This window comes from Paramisgurnus dabryanus, chromosome 6, assembly GCF_030506205.2.
Source record: "Paramisgurnus dabryanus chromosome 6, PD_genome_1.1, whole genome shotgun sequence".
Lineage (NCBI taxonomy): Eukaryota > Metazoa > Chordata > Actinopteri > Cypriniformes > Cobitidae > Paramisgurnus > Paramisgurnus dabryanus.
The window spans coordinates 36,614,731-36,633,044 of record NC_133342.1 but is presented as its reverse complement, the minus strand read 5'-3'; the positions used below and the strand labels follow the sequence as shown (position 1 = coordinate 36,633,044).

The following is an 18,314-nucleotide window of genomic DNA, read 5'->3' as shown; positions in this document are numbered from 1 at the left end:
AATGGACACTTTACTATCCGGTGAGCTCCCGGGAGAGGAGTTGTCCAACATCATATTGAAAAACGTTGGAAAGCAGTAACAAGACTCTACTTAAAGCTCCTGTTCTTTGTGTGTTTTTAAAGCTTTGATTGTGTTTACAGTTCACAAAATAACATGTGTTCATGTTTTACGTGTAATAAACTTGGTATTTTTTACACCATTTACTTATCTGTATAGCGCGGCTTTCACTGTCCTCAAAACAGGCTGATGTCTTCCTTGTTCTATGAAGTCCCCCCTTCAGAAATACGTAACAAGTTCTGATTATGTAGTTTGTTTAGTGTGTTGTGATTCCATAGATATGTACCCTAGATGTTGCCTTGGCTATGGCAGTTCATTGGACCGAATGCGTCAAATAGAGCCGCCATCTTGAAACAGGGGAACCCCCCATCAGCGTCATTGTAGGCAATGGTGTAACGTAAATAAAATCACCATAAATCGTCATGAACGCGATTTTCTTGGTTTTCTTTTGGTTCGTTTCAACAGTCAGACATGTATTTAGCATTGAGTACAGAAAAAATAAAATTAGGATTTTATGAAAATCTACTTTTTCTGACTATAATGCATAGTTCTACCAGAAAGACTCGAAGATAGGTTAAGAATTGATATGAGTTTATTTAACAGTAGTTAGCAACCAAGGCTGGAGTGTAACACAGTATAGTTCTTTGGCGTAGGCCCCGACCATAGTTCAAATCCGGGGTCACGGATTCTTGCAGTTCCGGTCTGAAGACGAAGACAGGCCAGAATCTAATCCCCCTCGAGTATGGACGGAGCCGACCTGGTGATGGTGGTAGGGAGGGTGGGTTGTAAATGCTGGCATCAGTATCTGCGAACGCAAAGACAGGTGAGTACGAGGCTTATATACTCTCAGCATCAGGGATGATTGATTGCGCATTGTGAAATGAATGACGTAACATTCGAGTTTCCTGGTAGAACTAGCGCTACGCTACGCTAAGCTAACATTTCTAGTAGGCCTAACATCCATACGCAGCACAAAAGTCTGGCATCATCTATGAATTCGAAGTACAGGCGGAGATAGCAGTTTTACCTAGCTACTCCCTATGACAAGAACCCTGTTCCAAGATGGTGGCGGTTTTGACGCATGCTTAGAACCCCAAGGCGACATCTAGTGTATATATCTATGTTGTGATTCAATAGCAGCTTAGCGTGCCATTAGCTTAGCCGGCGACTGATGTATTACTGTGGGCGGAGGTTAGTCAAGAAACTGTTCTAGTGACGTCATTAAAGCAGGAAGTAGAAGGTTGTAGTCCAAACTGGCCGTTCGCTGTAGTCTTTGAAAGGGGAATTCTGTTAAAGAAAATATATCGCCTGGCAGTGAACTTTGAGCTTTATCATTTTACAGGTATTATGTTTGCTATTATAGCAACATTACACACTAACTAGGGTTTAAAAAATGGGATCAGAAAGAATGTGACCTTTAAGGTGAAGGATGTAACTTTCAATCACGCTGTAGTATTGTTGCTGCCGCCATGTCGAGTAGACGCTGTCTTTTCCCCTGCGAAAGGCAAACGACTGTTTGGCCTTCCGATTGAGTAAACATTAAGAAACCAGTTTTTAGGTTTTATTTACAACACTGTTTCAGAATAGTACAGCTCAAATGTTCGATTGTGTGCTGAACATTTGACAAAAGGACTACTTTTAAAACACGGGGGAGTTACAAGGCTGAATGTACACAAAGGCTTCGTCTAAAAAATGAAGCAGCAATTCCATCTACATTTTGGTTTTGCTGACTGATATCCTGTAAGTAGCCGATGTTACCTTACCAATCTGTTATGTTCTGCTCACATCGCGCTGGTAAAGTTGATCGATCAGCTTAGTCATCTGTGTTCTCTGGGTCAGATTCAGGCTCGTAATGTATTAATAAGTTAGTAAATATGATAGTATCTCCTGACTGTCTCTATTGCTTTGGGATCTTATCTTTCAAAACATGCTAAGGAACGTCACATTTCTGTTTACATAATTTGGCCAATCACAACGCACTGAATAGCTGGCCAATCGGTTCACACCTGTTTACACAGCGCCTTCTGACAAGGATGAGCTTTGTACAAAATGGCCTGTTACAGATGGGTGAGACTTAAAGTTGCAACAAAAATGTAGGATATGTTGAAATTAATGTGTTTTTTTAAAACCATAAAACCATAATTATATTAAGCCTTAAAGTTCTGCATAATTAAGGGCTTGGCCACTTGAATGACGGGTGAATTGCCACTGCTGTCACTACAGTCGAGCTAGGCGGGTGTGGTTTGAGCAACCAGCCGCCGCAGCATCACCTATGTCCCGCCTCTTTACTCATTTTTTTTTGGTTATCCGCGAGGGATTCGTGGTGACGCACGGCCAAGATAGCGACGGCAGGCAACGGCAACTTTAAGCTTCAAAAACAATCTTCACAAACCAATCGGTGATGTCACGGACACTACGTCCATATTTTTTACAGTCTATGGTAAAGGCCTACAAAGTTTGTATGTGAAGTGTGCATGAGTCTGTTCCTGAACAAAATTCTTTTAGAGTTTAGCAGGGATTTTAGCTATAGTTTTATGATACTGGATGAAATATATGTACCACAAATAAGTGTATGTATACGTGTGTGTGTGTGTGTGTATGTAAATAGAATCTACTGCATATATGTATATGGTGAACATATTTCTAGTCTTTACACTGTGTCTACTGTCTACACCTGATGCAGGAAGCACGACGTGACAAATCCCAGAAGTAAGGGGTTGTGCACACCAAAACTTTTAAACGCGGCTGAAAACGCCTGGACAACGCCGAATGCCAGCTTTCTTCAGCTAAGCGCTTTGGTAGCTCTGATACGTCAGCTGTGAGACGGTTGGTTGCTGTGATACTTGTCCCGCCCCTCCTCCACTGTGATTGGACGGCCGCGTGAGAACTGACATTTTTCAACTCTCGGTGCTCAGCGCTGAGCATGGAAAAAACCCCTGTGCGCCATGACCAAGAAGCACTCGCAATATGTCTGATAGGAAAGAAAAATGGATTTGCAACAGTCGCTTTGTCAAGCCCAGTGTAGAGAGTTTCTCGCTGTGTTGCACAATGTAAGACAATGTTAAATAATATAATACTGGTATATTAAAAATACCGAAAATAACAGTGACTTCTATTTCAAACTTTCGATTCCAAAAAATCCAGAATCGAACTGGATTCACACTACCCATATTTATACTATATAGTTCCTACTGTAGATGAGTAGGTACTTCATCTAATTCAGAACGTAGGTTAATGTTGCAGTATGCATTTTTGGATGTAGGGCAACTTTAAATAACTATTTTGTTTCTTATTAAAGTATTAAAATAAATAAGGCTTAAATAACAAGATACACTCTTTCTGTTCCCACAGTGGAATCTAGTATGTGACTCAGCCTGGATTGTTCATATCGCCAAATTCTCACTGCTGGTGGGCTCCATCTTCGGATACTTGGTGTTGGGAGTCTTGTCAGACTGGTGAGTACACATCATAACATTATGCCTTCCCATACTGTTGATTCAAGACAGAGTTTCACAGATCTGCTTGTGTGTCACAAAGAGAAACAATTCATAAGTATAATGCAGCTCAGAGTATTGATCAGTGCTGATGTGCTGGTGCATAGCAGACCAAAAAAATGACTTGCTGTTTTTCTAACAGGACATGAGGGGAAAACAATGATAAGATATAATGCAACAAACCACATAACATACACCGTTAGAATAGCAAAAAAACAAAACAAATGAGAGTACACAATGGTTTGTGGCACACATTTTTGGTGCATTATTGGCTGCTTTATGTATAAATTCTCACAATTTAAAATAAAACATACATTTTCCTGTTTACTTTTTATGTATTGTTACAAATTTTACATGTTGTTGCCAATTTTTGCCATTCTCTGTGTTTGATTTTAAGGACATTGTTTACTTCAAAGAATTTTGGTATTTAGTTTTTTTTTACCCCTTAAAGAAATTCTTCACTCCAAAATTCTGATAATTTACTCACTCTCATGTCTTCCAAGAGGTTTATGTCTGTCTTTATTAAAGAAATTAAAGGAAAACACCACAGTTTTTCAATATTTTACTATGTTCTTACCTCAACTTAGACGAATGAGTACATACCTCTCTTTTTTCAATGCGTGCACTTAATCTTTGTACAGCGTGTCGTGAATGTGTTAGCATTTAGCCTTCTGCCATTCATTCCTTAGGATCCAAACAGGGATTCATTTAGAAGCCACCAAACACATCCATGTTTTCCCTATTTAAAGACATGAGTTACATGAGTAGTTACACGAGTAAGTATGGTGGCACAAAATAAAATGTGCCGATTTTGTAAGCGGATAAAAATTTGAACTAAATTGTATGGTGGAAGAGCACTTAGTTTGCAGCACTTTGACCTCGGTGCGCAGTAATATTGACATAAGTTTGAGCGAGAGGGGTAGTAGTCAGGAGTGATGATGTAACTGCGCGCTGAGGTCGAAGTGCTGCAAACTAAGTGCTATTAAAACGTACAATATTTTTTTTATTTTATCCGCTTAAAAAGTCACCATGTTTTATTTTGTGCCACTACACTTGCTCTTGTAACTACTCATGTAAAAGTCTTTAAATAGGGAAAACATGGAAGTGTTTGGTGGCTTCTAAATTCATCCCTGTTTGGATCCCAAGGAATGAATGTGAGGCTATGTTAAATGCTAACACATTAACGACACGCTGTACAAAGATTAAGTGCATGCACTGAAAAAAGATAGGCACGTATTAATTTGTATAAGTTGAAGTAAGAACATAGTGAAATATTCAAAAACAGTGGTGTTTTCCTTTAAGTTTTTTGCAGAAAACATTCCAGGTTTTTTCCCAATATAGTGGACTTGTGTGGACCGGTTTACAATTTAAACGCAGCTTTAAAGGGCTCTAATCGTTCCCAACTGAGGCATATGGGTTTTAGCGAAAACTATTGTCATTTTCGCATATTGTTTTTTATATTTGCCTAAAATGAGAATCGTTTCGCTAGATAAGAACATAATGCTTCAGTTGGCATTATTTAGAGCCCGTTGAAACTGCACTGAAACTGTAAACTGTTGAGGTTCACTATATGGAGAAAAATCCTGGAATGTTTTCCTCAAAAAACTTAATTTCTTTATCGACTGAACAAAGACAGACATAAACCTCTTAGATGACATGGGGTAAGTAAATTATCAGGATTTTTTTAAAAAGTGGATTAATCCTTTAAAAATGTGGACCTAGTTCAGATGTTCTCAAGTCTGGCCCTTGAGTTTCTTTCTACGTCAGAGTTTAGATTCGGCTGAGAGCTTAAACCCTGCATTAAACTGGATCTCGAGGGTTAGAGTTGAGAATCGCTGTTCTGGTTGACATCAGTCTAGTTCAGTGATTCTCAGTCCAGTCCTGGGCTGTGTCTGAAATGGCTCCCTATACCCTCGAATAGTGCACTGTTTAAGGGAGCATCCATTTTTAATATAGTCCTAAATGAAATAGCTAGTCGTTACTGGTTCACCGAGGTTGGTGCCGAATGAAATTGCATGTCTGGCACCCGCACTGCAACACTTCCGGCGAGCCCAAGTGTCCGAATTCACTCACTTGTTTTCATTTACTATTTCGAGTGAACTATATTAGTGGACTAATGTAGGGCAGGGGTTCCCAAACTTTTTTTCCTGCGCACCCCCTTCTATGTCCCAAACGGGTTGGCGCACCCCCAATCCCCATTTTAAAAAAAATCCAAAAAAGCTTTGTTTTCTCACCATAAATACTCATGTTTAATCATGCGCAAATAACCAAGGGCCGGTTGCACTAGCCGGACGTTAAGAAGTTGGGTGTAATAGTCCTACGTCGGGCTTAGCTACGTCCAACATTGTAAAAAATATTTACGCCTATTGCACCATCTGAAACTACGCTCAGCGTAGATGATGCGCGCCCCCGTGTATGCGTTTAACCACTGTGATATTTAGACGCCATTCGAGTTTACTATGGTAAAAAATGTACACTTACTGCCGTCAGCTACACTGTAAAAAAAAAACCCGTAAAAAAACGGTAAAAAGTCTGGCAGCAAAGTTGCCAAACACTTACCCTCAAATTACAGTGAAAAACCTTAAATTATTTTACGGGAAAATGTTGTTTTTTGAAAACGGATATTTACCGTAAACATTTTCTGTATTTTTACAGTCAACCTGCTGTAGAAAGAATAAAAAATTTCATAAAATAAATCTCCATTGAATGTTAAACGAAAGTATAAATCTGTATAAAAACTTTTAAAAATTGCAGAAATACCTTAAAATTACATAATTAAAACAAAGATTTCTGTTTTAATACAGTATTATTTAGTATATATTTAAGGTAATACAATTTATCTACGAGAACTCCTTGTCAAAGTAAAGACTTTTCCATTTAAAACACACAAAAAATTTAGTATAATTACCTTCAGATACGCTAATTTAAAGCCTATTACCAGTATATTGATCGACTTAAACTTTTATTTTATGTCATTATTCAATCTATTTACAGTAAATTCCTGTTAAATGTTGGGTTTATCCTGTACAAAAAAATAAGATCTTGTGATATTACGTTTCATAAACATATTTTTAATAGTTATTTATTTATAAAAACATTATTTGACAGTAATTATAGACACATCTAAACTAAATTTAAAATTTTTACCATTAATGTATGCAGGTTTACATTATATAAACATTATTTGACAGTAATTATAGACACATCTAAACTAAATTTACAAGCTTTTACCATTAATGTATGCAGGTTTACATTATATAAACATTATTTGACAGTAATAACAAGCAACTCTTCAATATATCTACATGTTTGTACCATTTAAATACTGGGGGGTTTACTTTATATAAAGATTATTTGGCAGTAATAACAAGCAACTCTCCAATATTTCTACATATTTTTTACCTTTAATGTATGGGGGCTTTACCTTATAAAAAAAATGTATTATGGTAATTATAAGCAACTTCCCAATATATCTACATACGTTTACCATTAATTTATGGGGGTTTACCTTATATAACCAATACTTGACATTAATTACAAAAACATCTCCAATAAATTTACATTTTTTTACCATCAATGTATGAGGTATACTTTATATAAACATTGCTTTATACTAATAAAACTTTATATCAACATGACATTTACTCAATGCATGGGTTCACTTTATATAAACATAAATGGACAGTAATTACAAGCAATTATCCCATATATGTAAAAATACACATGTTTATTTTATGTAAACAATATTTGATAGCAATTACAAGCAACTGCCCTATATATATATATATATATATATATATATATATATATATATATATATATATATATATATATATATATATATATATATATATATATATATATATATATATATATATATATATATATATATATATATATATATATATATATATATATATATATATATATATATATATATATATATATATATATATATATACACACACACACATATACATATATATATACACACACACACATATACTTTTTCCATTACATCATGGGGTTTACTTTATAAGCCAGTGGTTCTCAAACTTTTTCAGCGTGCGGCCACCCTTTGGGTACGGTGCATTCCTTCGCGCCCCCCCAAAGAAAATTTATGACAAAAAACTGTTCTAAAACTTCACATTTTAATTAAACAAAACATTAAATTATACAAAGTAGTGCTACCTTTTTTTGGTTTAATTTCCCAGAATTCATTAGAATTTAATGTATTTTATAAAATGTCATAAAACTGGGGCCCCCCTGGCACCATCTTGCGGCCCCCCTGGGGGCCCCGGACCCCAGTTTGAGAACCACTGTTATAAGCAACTCCGATATATACAGACCTTTCTTATAAGTGCATGGGACTAACCTTATATGAATATAATTTGACAGTAATAACAAACAACTCCAATATATCTACAGACTTTTCTTAATAGTACATGGGATTTACTTAATATAAACATTATTTGACAGTAATTGCAACCAACATTCCAGTTTATGTCCACACATCCTGTATTAGTATATTGTGTTTTAAATGTACAAAAAACAAACAGAAGGTCTATGTTAAGTGCATTTGCATCAACAACTTTTTCACTAAATACATACATACATACATACATACATATTTCTGATATTTTACAGCAATGTCCTTTCCATTCACTGCAGATCCCCATTTGAGATGTACATTTCCACTCAAAAGAAAAGTGTTCATTTTAATGTTAAGTGCATTCATTTGGTGCACTTTAAAAGCAAAATAAATAAGCTATGGCTCTATGAAGAATGTTACCCTCTTGTTAATAATTTTGGGCCCTATGCACACTATTCCTACACCCCATGACGATTTGCGCGAATTATGGGTGCGACTTCTGGCGTGTAGTATCAGTAAACCAACGTTTTCCATGATGATTACGGTCATAAGCGGCAAAACAAAGGCGCTCTAAGGGAATTGAAGCGTTTTAGACCATAAAACATTTTTTGTTACATACCGGAAACATCTCCTCGCTATCTGCTTGCTGCCTGCCCGTTGATCAAACTGTAAAAAAACGCGATCTCTGTAGACAGCCTAGACTTCACAAACGGCAATATCAACAAGTGGCCAAACCTAGCATCACAAAACAAAACAAAGTATTCCAGCCAATAAACGACAAAGGATTTGGGGGTGGGGGTTGGGCGCGTTCATGAAAGCACGGAAGGGAGGGGGAGGAGTTAGCTACGCTCCGTCTGTTTGAAAACAGTTTCAAACGTCAACAATAACTAACGTCTCGCAGATTCGCTTAGAGAGCCTTTAAACATGTGGGAACACAGCTTGTTACACCTCAAACAGAATATGTTGTTATCCACATTATTTTCAAACGCGGGAGTAAGAGATGTGACGTATTTCCCTTCTTTGTGCGGGAGCTCAGTTTTAATGGCCAGCCAGTAGAAAACAGTGTGGTGGGAGCACGCATAAAACATGATAAAAACAGTTATGGTAAATATTTACTACACCAGCCATGTATGAGCCAGTGTGAGGATGAAATTAAGAAGTGTCCTGATATATCATATGAAGATATATTCAATCGTTTCATGTTGTTCCTAGGGGTGACGGGTCTTCAATGCATGCAAGTTTTTTTAAACTGCAATTTTAAATCGACTTTTGAGTGAACTCAAAGCTAAATGCTATCGAAGCGTCGCAGCGCGCTCCAGCGCTTACGTGCACGCACACAGATGATAGAGGGATGTATCAACAATTCTTAGTTAAGGTAATAACATATTATTGATATATGTTGAAATATGAAAATATGAAATAATATTGAAAATGAGTAGACTATTCCTTTAAAATATGTGATTTATGTGGGTCTTTTCCAGGAGTATGACGTGTTGATAAAGTATTAATTAGACATGTTTTTGATATTTGTTTTAGTTAAATTAAGTACAATCCGAGTAATGCTGAAACGTTTTAAATTAAATTGGGGCGCTGGTGTGTACCTAGCATTGAACATTACGCCGCGGCAGTTGTGTGTGGCCTTGCTATGACGACCAGCTGCATTTAAGGGGTACTATCTCTGAGTATGATCTGCAATGGAAAATGGAGCACGGACAGAGCTGGTACGGGTAATGGTTGTTTAAGTACTGTTCATGCTTAACATCTAGAAAATGCACATAGGCTTAAAACTCCTTCTGTCAAACACAATAGAAGCGAAGTTCTTTCCAGTAACAAACAAACAAGTTCATATATAATCAGTATTAATATAAAGATGTGAATGTGCATGCTAAAAAAAGTTCATTTGGCAGATTGGTATTCACCCACGTCCTTTCAGAACTCCAACGATGGCTATGATCCTCTGTAGTGGCTTTCACCAGGCCTTGTCCTGAAAAATAAAAAAAGATGTATCATGCTTGCAAAAATTCCTACACATCAGCCGTGGCCACATTGTATTGTTTTCAATTTACACACAATGGCAACTTTGCCTTCCTCACAGCATCGCCAGAGCAAAGCCATTAGGTTGCCGCTGAACAATAATTTCAGTTTGGAGCTCGAATGAAAATTGAGCATGAACAAACTTTGCCTCTATTAATGCTTCTAATGCAGGAACATTAAAAGGCAGAGTCCACGATGTTTGAAAGCCAATGTTGATATTTGAAATCACCTAAACAAATAGACTCTGGACCTTCTGTTGATAGACCCACCCCACACATACGCAACCCGGCAAGGATGTCAGTTAGTAGACACGCTCCTTACTGCTGATTGGCTATAAGTGTGTTTTGGTAGTCAGCCCGTCTCCTTTTCCAAAGCGTTTTTCAAACATCGTGGACTCCGCCTTTAAGGGGTTAAAATGTCTTAAAAGGGTTCAAGCTGCTCTGTAGATGTGATCAACAAAATCTTAAATCCACTTGTAAATAATCTGGATAAACCAGTTGGATTTCCATACAAATCCTCACCTTGTGTTCATTAAGACGTGCTTTTCAGCTCTTCTTCGAACTCCTTTGCCGCTTCCCTCTTAGCTTCCAGGGTTTCAGCCTATCATGTTCTCAGCCATCTGGGTCACCAGCAAAGTAGAGTTTAACTTCACCCGGGCGATTCAAACTGTAGAGCAGGTTCAGAGGCTGGCTGTGCGAGAGCTGTCTGGTCTGGTTCCGACTTCACCACCTGGTCCTTGGCCTCTTGATCCTTGTCAAACTGAACACAGAATATGAACCATAACATGGGTGAGAAAGATTTGATAAACCCCTTTAGCGTCATATGGACAAATGTACAAACATTAAAATGCTACACATAACGTTAACTTACCTGTCCAATAGGGTTGCCGCGGTGACAGAATTTTCCCACCGGTTAATCGGCGCGTCACAAAGCCGGTGATCCCGGTTTCACCGTGTGGGAGGGGCTTATAAATGCGCATTCAGATGTGCACATTTTACTTTCACTTTTGAATTACGCAACTGTTTAAATGCAGCGCTTGCGTAAGCTGCGTTAAATCGCGTATGCATTTGCATGCAATGTGAGTGCAACAGCTGGTTTAATTAAGTGCTTGAGTCAATGTGGGCAGGTAATTCTCACAGAACCTGCCAGTCCCAAGCAGAGCAACCGGCTACTTCTCCATAAAGCGCGGCTTGAATGATGGGTTTATTATTTTTCTTGATGAAAAACACAACAACAAAAATGATCTCGCTTATATTAAACATCATATATGTATATTATAACAAAAACGAGTAAGCACGCGGCTTCTGTCATCATCTGGTCAGTCAGCTCGTCTCGCAAACTCTGACAGAAATAAATGAAATCTGACACCTGCTGCTCTGTGACGTGATGCGCGTTCAGCTCCGCTAAATTCAGACAACAGACACATTCAGTTGTAAGTGTTTGCTCTCTCTAACGAAACTAAATGATTTAATTACACGAAAATATCAAAACGACGGTGAAAGACGGTGTCGCGGTGGGCAAGTGATCTAACCGGTGAGAGGCTGAAGCACCGGTTATCACCGTTTCACCGACTATCGCGGCAAGCCTACTGTCCAAGTGGATTTCTCTTCCAGAAAATGGCCCTAATGTGATTTCTTGTTATTGAACAAAGCATTTGGTTTGTTAGATAATGATAAACCTTAACACCATCAAATAATTTTACCTGCAGCCACATTTATCCTATTATGTCTGAGGGTCTTTCCCTTAACAGTTTCCAGCATTTAAAGAAAGGACTGGTGAAGGTGACATGAATCTCCCCTTTCAGTGCGCCACTTCAGGAGAAGAAAGACAAAAGGACAGAAAGTTGCTCAGATTTGTAGAATGAATGTAAGAAAGTTTATTTGGTTACTGAACATAGGACAAAATATATTTACAGCAATTTCATTACAAACAAGGGGGGCAGCCGGAAAGGTGTAGGCTAAAGCCATGGATTATTACCCCTACCCTGTGTTACTTTATGAAATACAGTATGAAATTCATACTTAATACTATCCTTGGTTTTCGAATAGTACGTGGGTAAAATTGACTTACTGTAGTTGGTGAATGGGTCTTTCTCTGTTGGTTGTTCTCCCCCGATAAAAATCTTATTCCAATGCTTGATCTAAACAAGTAAGTTAAACAAATCAAATATCTTTTCAATGTCATTATAAAGAGGTTATGTAAACATATACTCTAACGAATAAATGACTGTTTTATCACTTTAAGTTACTCATTCCCACGCTTTTTTACCCCTCATGCGTTTGAGTTTTAAACTAACATTAGCTGACAACATTAATCATATAACGTCATATAAAACACAGCAATGTCAGATGGTAATGTACTACGAACACATTGAAATACGTGCTAATATCGCTACGCTAATAGCGAAGCAGTACAAAAACACACACAGCGATAAGCTATTTAAGTTATCCTATGAGGTTGCAGTAACGTTATGCTACCCGTGTCCCTAAACGTTAGAGTGTTAATGAAAAATGATCTCTTACCTGATATGCAGCGAGCACCACTTGAGTATTTTTACAGACCCCGTACGACCCCTTCTTCTATTCACATTCCAGCTTTTGTTCTTCATTGACACATCAACTAAAATTCGCTGAAAATTTAAGAATTTAACAGGCAGATATAAAATAATCCAGGTCTGACAGAGAAATCAACGCAAAGCAGCAGCTGCTCTGACCGATAGTAACGGACGTATTTTCAAACTTAAAATAGGGGCGCAGACCCGCGCACAATATATATATATCAACGTTTAAACAACAACTGACATTATTTTAATCATATCAACGTTAAAGGTAGATCATGTGCCGGCTGGGTAAATATATAAATTTACCTTTAGTGAAAGCTGAATATCCTGAAAACATTCCATACTTTATCAAGGCTCTCTACTCTGGCCACTGCCAGTATGGCGCGATCTTACGTTATGACGTATATCCCCCTCCCAAAGTCAAGCGATGTTATTGGTCGAGATTGCCTCTGCCGTACGATTCGTCCAATGATTGTACAACATTCAATTATTTGAATCTGCGCGCACTTTCTTGATACCTAAAGCACAGAGAGAGAGACTAGAAAAACAATTACGATGATTGTTTACACTTACACGGTTGTTTAATGTTTCAAGCATTTTAATGTCTTCAATTGCTTCACCCCCAGTTTACCAAAGCTCAAGTTTATGCAAGAGCCTTGGTTGAACTGTTGAGCCCCAGAATAAATTCCTAGTCTTTCACACATTGTTCACCTATTGTAAATTAAAAAATATAGCACCCCATTGTAAAGCTTTATTCATAGTGTGGCTGTTTTCCCCATCAACCGAGAAAATTGTGTAGTGGCCTAATGATTTCACAGTGAGGGCCTTGAATTTTGTTGAATATACAGATTGACTTTGTGTCTTCAATGTTTTTAAAGTGGACATGTGCCAATATAGTCTATGGTCAATATATACGATAACAGAAAACCACTGTCAGGGCAGCATTTCAAACAGACAAAAAGGACAATTTCACCCTTAAAAGCCAAGCCAAAAGAGGACATATCAGGACACAAGATTCAGTCCTTTCACATCAACAAGCAGACAGGCATTAGGAGGTTAGTAGTTTCCAGCATTCTTAAGCCTGGTTGTCTTGCAGAAAAACTGTCCCAAAGCATGATGCTCAGAGACTTGAGGCTGCAGCACCACTTGCCAGACAGCAGCAGCTGATACAGTCCATGGGTGGGGTCTGAAAATGTTGCCATTCAATTTTTCTCTGCCACTTATGAAATTGTTACAGAACACTTCAGAATTGTAAACACTAAGTCAGTGCCTGACAGTAAAACACGGGAAATATGATGCATAAACAATCACTGACTATTCTTGATTTCAGAATTTTATATAAAACTTAAGCTGTGCAATTATTACCTGTACAATAACTGTATAGGCCTATTAAGCTGTGCAACAATACCTCCTGCAGTATTTCATATTTCGAGGCAATATTTTTAGATCTGTGTCTGTAGTATAACACACAGTTATTATTATGTTCAATTTTTATTTACAACATATCTGCATGAAAGGTAGCCTACATAGCTCTTTTTATTTTTTTATTTTATGCATATATTTTTTATCTATCACTCTTATTTCTGCACTTGTTGAATCTTAAGCTGATGTGGCCAGCAAAGTTTATCTTTGCTTCTGAAATATAATACATTTCTTAATTGTATATTTCTGAATTGGTTGCAGGGGACTTGGAAGTTTTGCAGTTGCCCTGTATTTGATAGGTGTGAGGTGCTAATTTTAATTCCCAGCTGTCTGCATGCCATCTAACTGACATCAGAAGCCAAAGTTGATAAGATACAGACACAAAGTATGTACTGCAAAGTATGTACTGGAAAAAGAGCCTCAGGCCAGCATCTGTAATAGACTTTGGGGCTCATGGGCCCATGGACTCCGTAAAAGTGGGATGAAGATCACAAGATGGCCATTAATGACTGTGAAGTCAAAGACTTCTAACATGTTAGGATAGTACAAGCTTGTTTTACTCCATTCAGGTCGTCTGGCTCTGTCTGTCTCTGTTCTAAATACCCTCTGTGTACTGGTATTTTCATTCTGTATTTAGGCTATATGTTAGGGGAGTGGGCGTATGTATGATGTGAACTAGCTGCATTGTACTTTTTTTATTGCTGTGGTCGAAAACGGAAGTGTCCACAGCTAGCCACCGCCCGCCATTTCAGCAGCAATGTATAATGGCAATGGCATGCAACACGTCAGCCAAGTATGGGCAATGATGGCACTAGATCCATGATGGCAGGTAACATTTGGGCCAATTGTGGGTGGGAAGTATGTGGCCCAGATCAGTTTAGTGATTGTAAGCCACATTTGAAAACTGTGATTTACAATAAATAATTATAAGAATTTAAGTATTTTTAGGCTTTCTAAATCTTAATGTAATTTAACCCTTTTTAAATAGTTTTGTAATAAAAGAAGCTAATGTATTTGGACAATTATGTTTGTTTACATTTCAGTTACATAAACATGGTTTCAGATCATGGTAAAGATAATTTTGTTCAAGTGATCCTGAACTTCCAGACGTTTTTCTTTCTGAATTTTAAAGTATTGATAAAGTTTCTTGAGCTGTACCATGGATTGTTTCTATTTAAATTTGCTTTTGCGCGCTTTTCATTGTAGCAGGGGGTTTATTCCTGCTCAAAATTTCTAACTTCAACGACTGTAAAGCTATCATTGTTTACGATCAAATGTCAGATAGCCTACTGTATATTGTATTTACGCATGTATATCTTGTTCCCCAACGAGAATTTTGTATGTTGGTGCTTTTGTTAATAAAAAAAGTTAGATACTGTATAAATAAACGATATATGTTTCACTGTGCTTTTTGCCTGCCGAAGTGTAAAAAACGATCGCGTTACATTAGGATGCGTAGTTTATTATGCAGTGCATCAAGAACCTACAAGCGGATGACATCAAAGTACTGCGAGAACGACTCGAAAAATCATGCGCAGGATTATGATCTCAAATCCCTCTCGCGTTATTTTAACGTCATCCGTTTGTACGTTCTTGCAACGCAGCATTATGTAGAACACCTTATCAAAAATGATTGAGATGGCCAATCAAATAAAAAAAAAGGCGAGTGCCACTGGCCAATCACATAACAGATGACGAGCTTTCCTCTGCTTTCCTGTTGACGCAAGCCGAGCGGTGGCCAATCAAATAAACCAATAGGCGGGGTAACCGTTACAGGAGCAACGCTGCCTGCAGCCGGCCATCATAACGGACACAGATTTCAAAGCGGGTGAAAGATACTAGTTGCCAACCGCCAATAAAAGTTAAAGAAGAAGAAAGAACAAGATTACTAGTAAGTACCTGAACTTGAGTATTTAAACTTTTTCAATCATAAAATGTTTTAGTTTAAATGTCTAACAAACGAATAAAGGGATGCAAACGTTTAAGTGATCATGTAGTATGTGTTATAGGCTATTGCAGTTTGACGGCCATTATTAGCTGTTGTTAGGCATAAGAATTACTGTAATCATATTATTAATGAAGTTAATTAAATTGGTTATCTGGTCTTCCCGTTGTTAGAACATTTATTAAAAAAATAATATTTGAAAATGTATTTCTGTAACGTTTAAATTTTCTTTTTTGGTGAAAGTGTGTCAGGTCTGTGTTCATCAAGACTTGGAAGACTCTGGAGTAGGACAAAAAGGATGATGGGGTGTATATTCCAGTAGACACGTAAAACATCAAGGTAAATTAAATGTTGAGGCTCATGTTGTCATCTTTTTGTTTATATCCACCTGTTTCTTGACGTAAATGCGGGCGCCGCCATCTTTGAGCTTTCCGGTTTATGACTTCCGGTGAGCCACTATAGCTAACGGTAGCCTATTACGAAGGACACAAGTGTGCCGTTTTGTGCAATCAGGGGTTGCTATAATAGCTAACACAAATGCAGTAAATCTCTACAAAACATTTGTTTTAACCCCATCCAGTAAAACCTTTCATAGAAACTACCAGTAAACAATAAATACAAGAATTGTTTAAAAACACTTAAAATGCTGATAAAAAAATATGCTGATTTAACGTTAGTTGATTTATTTATTCTGCTACTATATATTATTACAAAAATGTGATTACAGTACATAATATACATGACATAATCCGCTTAGTTAATGTTTATAATAGTTCTTAATGTGTTTGAGCTTATTTTTGTTATGTTTTAAATAAAAAAGCAAATACTTTCATAAGCTCATGTCTCCACCTGCGTAAGAAGCAATGTTATAATATTTTCATATACAAAAACAATACTCAATACATATGGAGTAGTTTAATATGTTTATTAGGGTTTGTTCAAATAACTTGCACGGGTTGGTTGAATGATACTGCTGACTGTGTCAGAAAGCATCTTTTGCAGCGATTTTTGTGTGAGCATATCAATGAACACCCCTGACCACTCGGTGAGTTTCACGTCTTTGTAAACGAAAGTTTAATGCATTTAAGAAAGGATTGTTCCAGTGCACCTATTAGACCCATTATAGAGGTGGGAGGTGATACAAGAAACACCTGAAAATTCTCGGGGCAGCCACATATCTCGAAATTTCAGTCAAAACCGTTCTATTTCATCATAAACAATCCGAAAACAGGGCTTTAAGTGTAAAATACCGAACTTGTCCTTTAAGTACATGCTCAGATCTCATTTGCTTTTGAGTACCTTAATGAAAAGTACGTCTTTAAGGTCTAAGCTATGTTTCATTTTATTTAGACATTTAACACTTTCGGCCAAAGCAACTTCTAATGGTCTATCTGTCTGTTTTGAAGTATATCTTTATGCTTTTAATTGCTGTATTATATGGCTTTGGCTTAATAACAAATATTCATTTGCATCTATTTTCTTTAATATAACAGTGGGCTGCTGTAATGTTTACGTCTATGGAAAGAGGAGCTGAGAAGCAGTACTTCTTGTTGAGGACAATCTTGAACACTTTCTCATACACATTTATTATTATTATTAGTGTTGGATTGTTTTTGTTTCAATTTTATTAATTGTATTGTTTTAATTTTTCGATCGATTTGAAATTACCTCAGTTAGATTCATGCTAATACTTTAACTGGAACTTGTATCTTTCCGTAAAGCTGACTGTAGAGTTGGTTTCACATACACATGAAGTTGTAGTGTTTCTAATTAACTTAACTAACTTTTAAGTTCAGTTTGGTTCAAACTTGTATTTACCCATGGTAATTCATTTAAATTTTAATTCATGCTAATATGTTAATTTCAATGAAAACTTCTGTATTTGTGTATAGCTGGTCATTTGGGCAAACTATGTTTCACACACCAGTGTAACTGTCACAATGTTTTTTTTATTTTTTTTTTATTATTAGTTTGTTCTAAACTTCTGTTTGTTTACTAAGGATTAAATTGCTTTGTAATTTAAGTTGTTGGTGTTAGATTCATGCCAATAATGTATTTGAACAAACTAGTATTTTTGTTTATTGCTGGCAGTTTATATTAGAATAGTTTTAACACATACAATGTGGATGTCGTAGTGTTATTGACTTGTGTTATTGATTAATAAAAATGGCAAATAATTTCAAAGTAATTTTTTGTGTTATTTATTAATATAATTTGGGCAAGATCAGGCTGAGTTATGGCTCAGTTTTGGAAGTTCTGGTTAAATGCTGGTTTTAATATGGTGACTTATGGCTGAGAACCGGTACCAATGAACCTGATCTGGGCCGGTTATGGGATATTATCTGGCCCTTGTCTCTAATCCAGAACTGGGCCATTGTAGGGCCGTCATTATTTGTTGTATGTGGGCCGAGGAAAAACTTCTTTTACTTT

General features: G+C 37.0%; 1 protein-coding gene and 2 long non-coding RNA genes across 4 annotated transcripts in view; 2 read left to right on the top strand and 1 right to left on the bottom strand.

Moving 5' to 3' along the window:
- Nucleotides 1-18,314, top strand: part of slc22a23 (solute carrier family 22 member 23) — a 110,142-nt gene that overhangs the window by 45,568 nt on the left and 46,260 nt on the right. For both annotated transcript variants that reach the window (XM_065277019.2, XM_065277018.2), the window contains exon 2: nt 3,409-3,512. In XM_065277019.2, the coding sequence (XP_065133091.1) occupies nt 3,409-3,512 (104 nt within the window). The remainder of the gene's footprint in view (nt 1-3,408; nt 3,513-18,314) is intronic.
- On the bottom strand, nt 11,550-12,852 carry LOC135767489 (uncharacterized). The gene is made up of 4 exons (XR_010542030.2): nt 12,824-12,852; nt 12,480-12,586; nt 12,028-12,097; nt 11,550-11,768 (listed from the first exon to the last, which is right to left on the bottom strand). It is a non-coding gene; the product is annotated as an uncharacterized lncRNA (long non-coding RNA).
- LOC135767488 (uncharacterized) lies at nt 15,699-18,146 on the top strand. Its single transcript, XR_010542029.2, has 3 exons — nt 15,699-15,830; nt 16,128-16,223; nt 17,378-18,146. It is a non-coding gene; the product is annotated as an uncharacterized lncRNA (long non-coding RNA).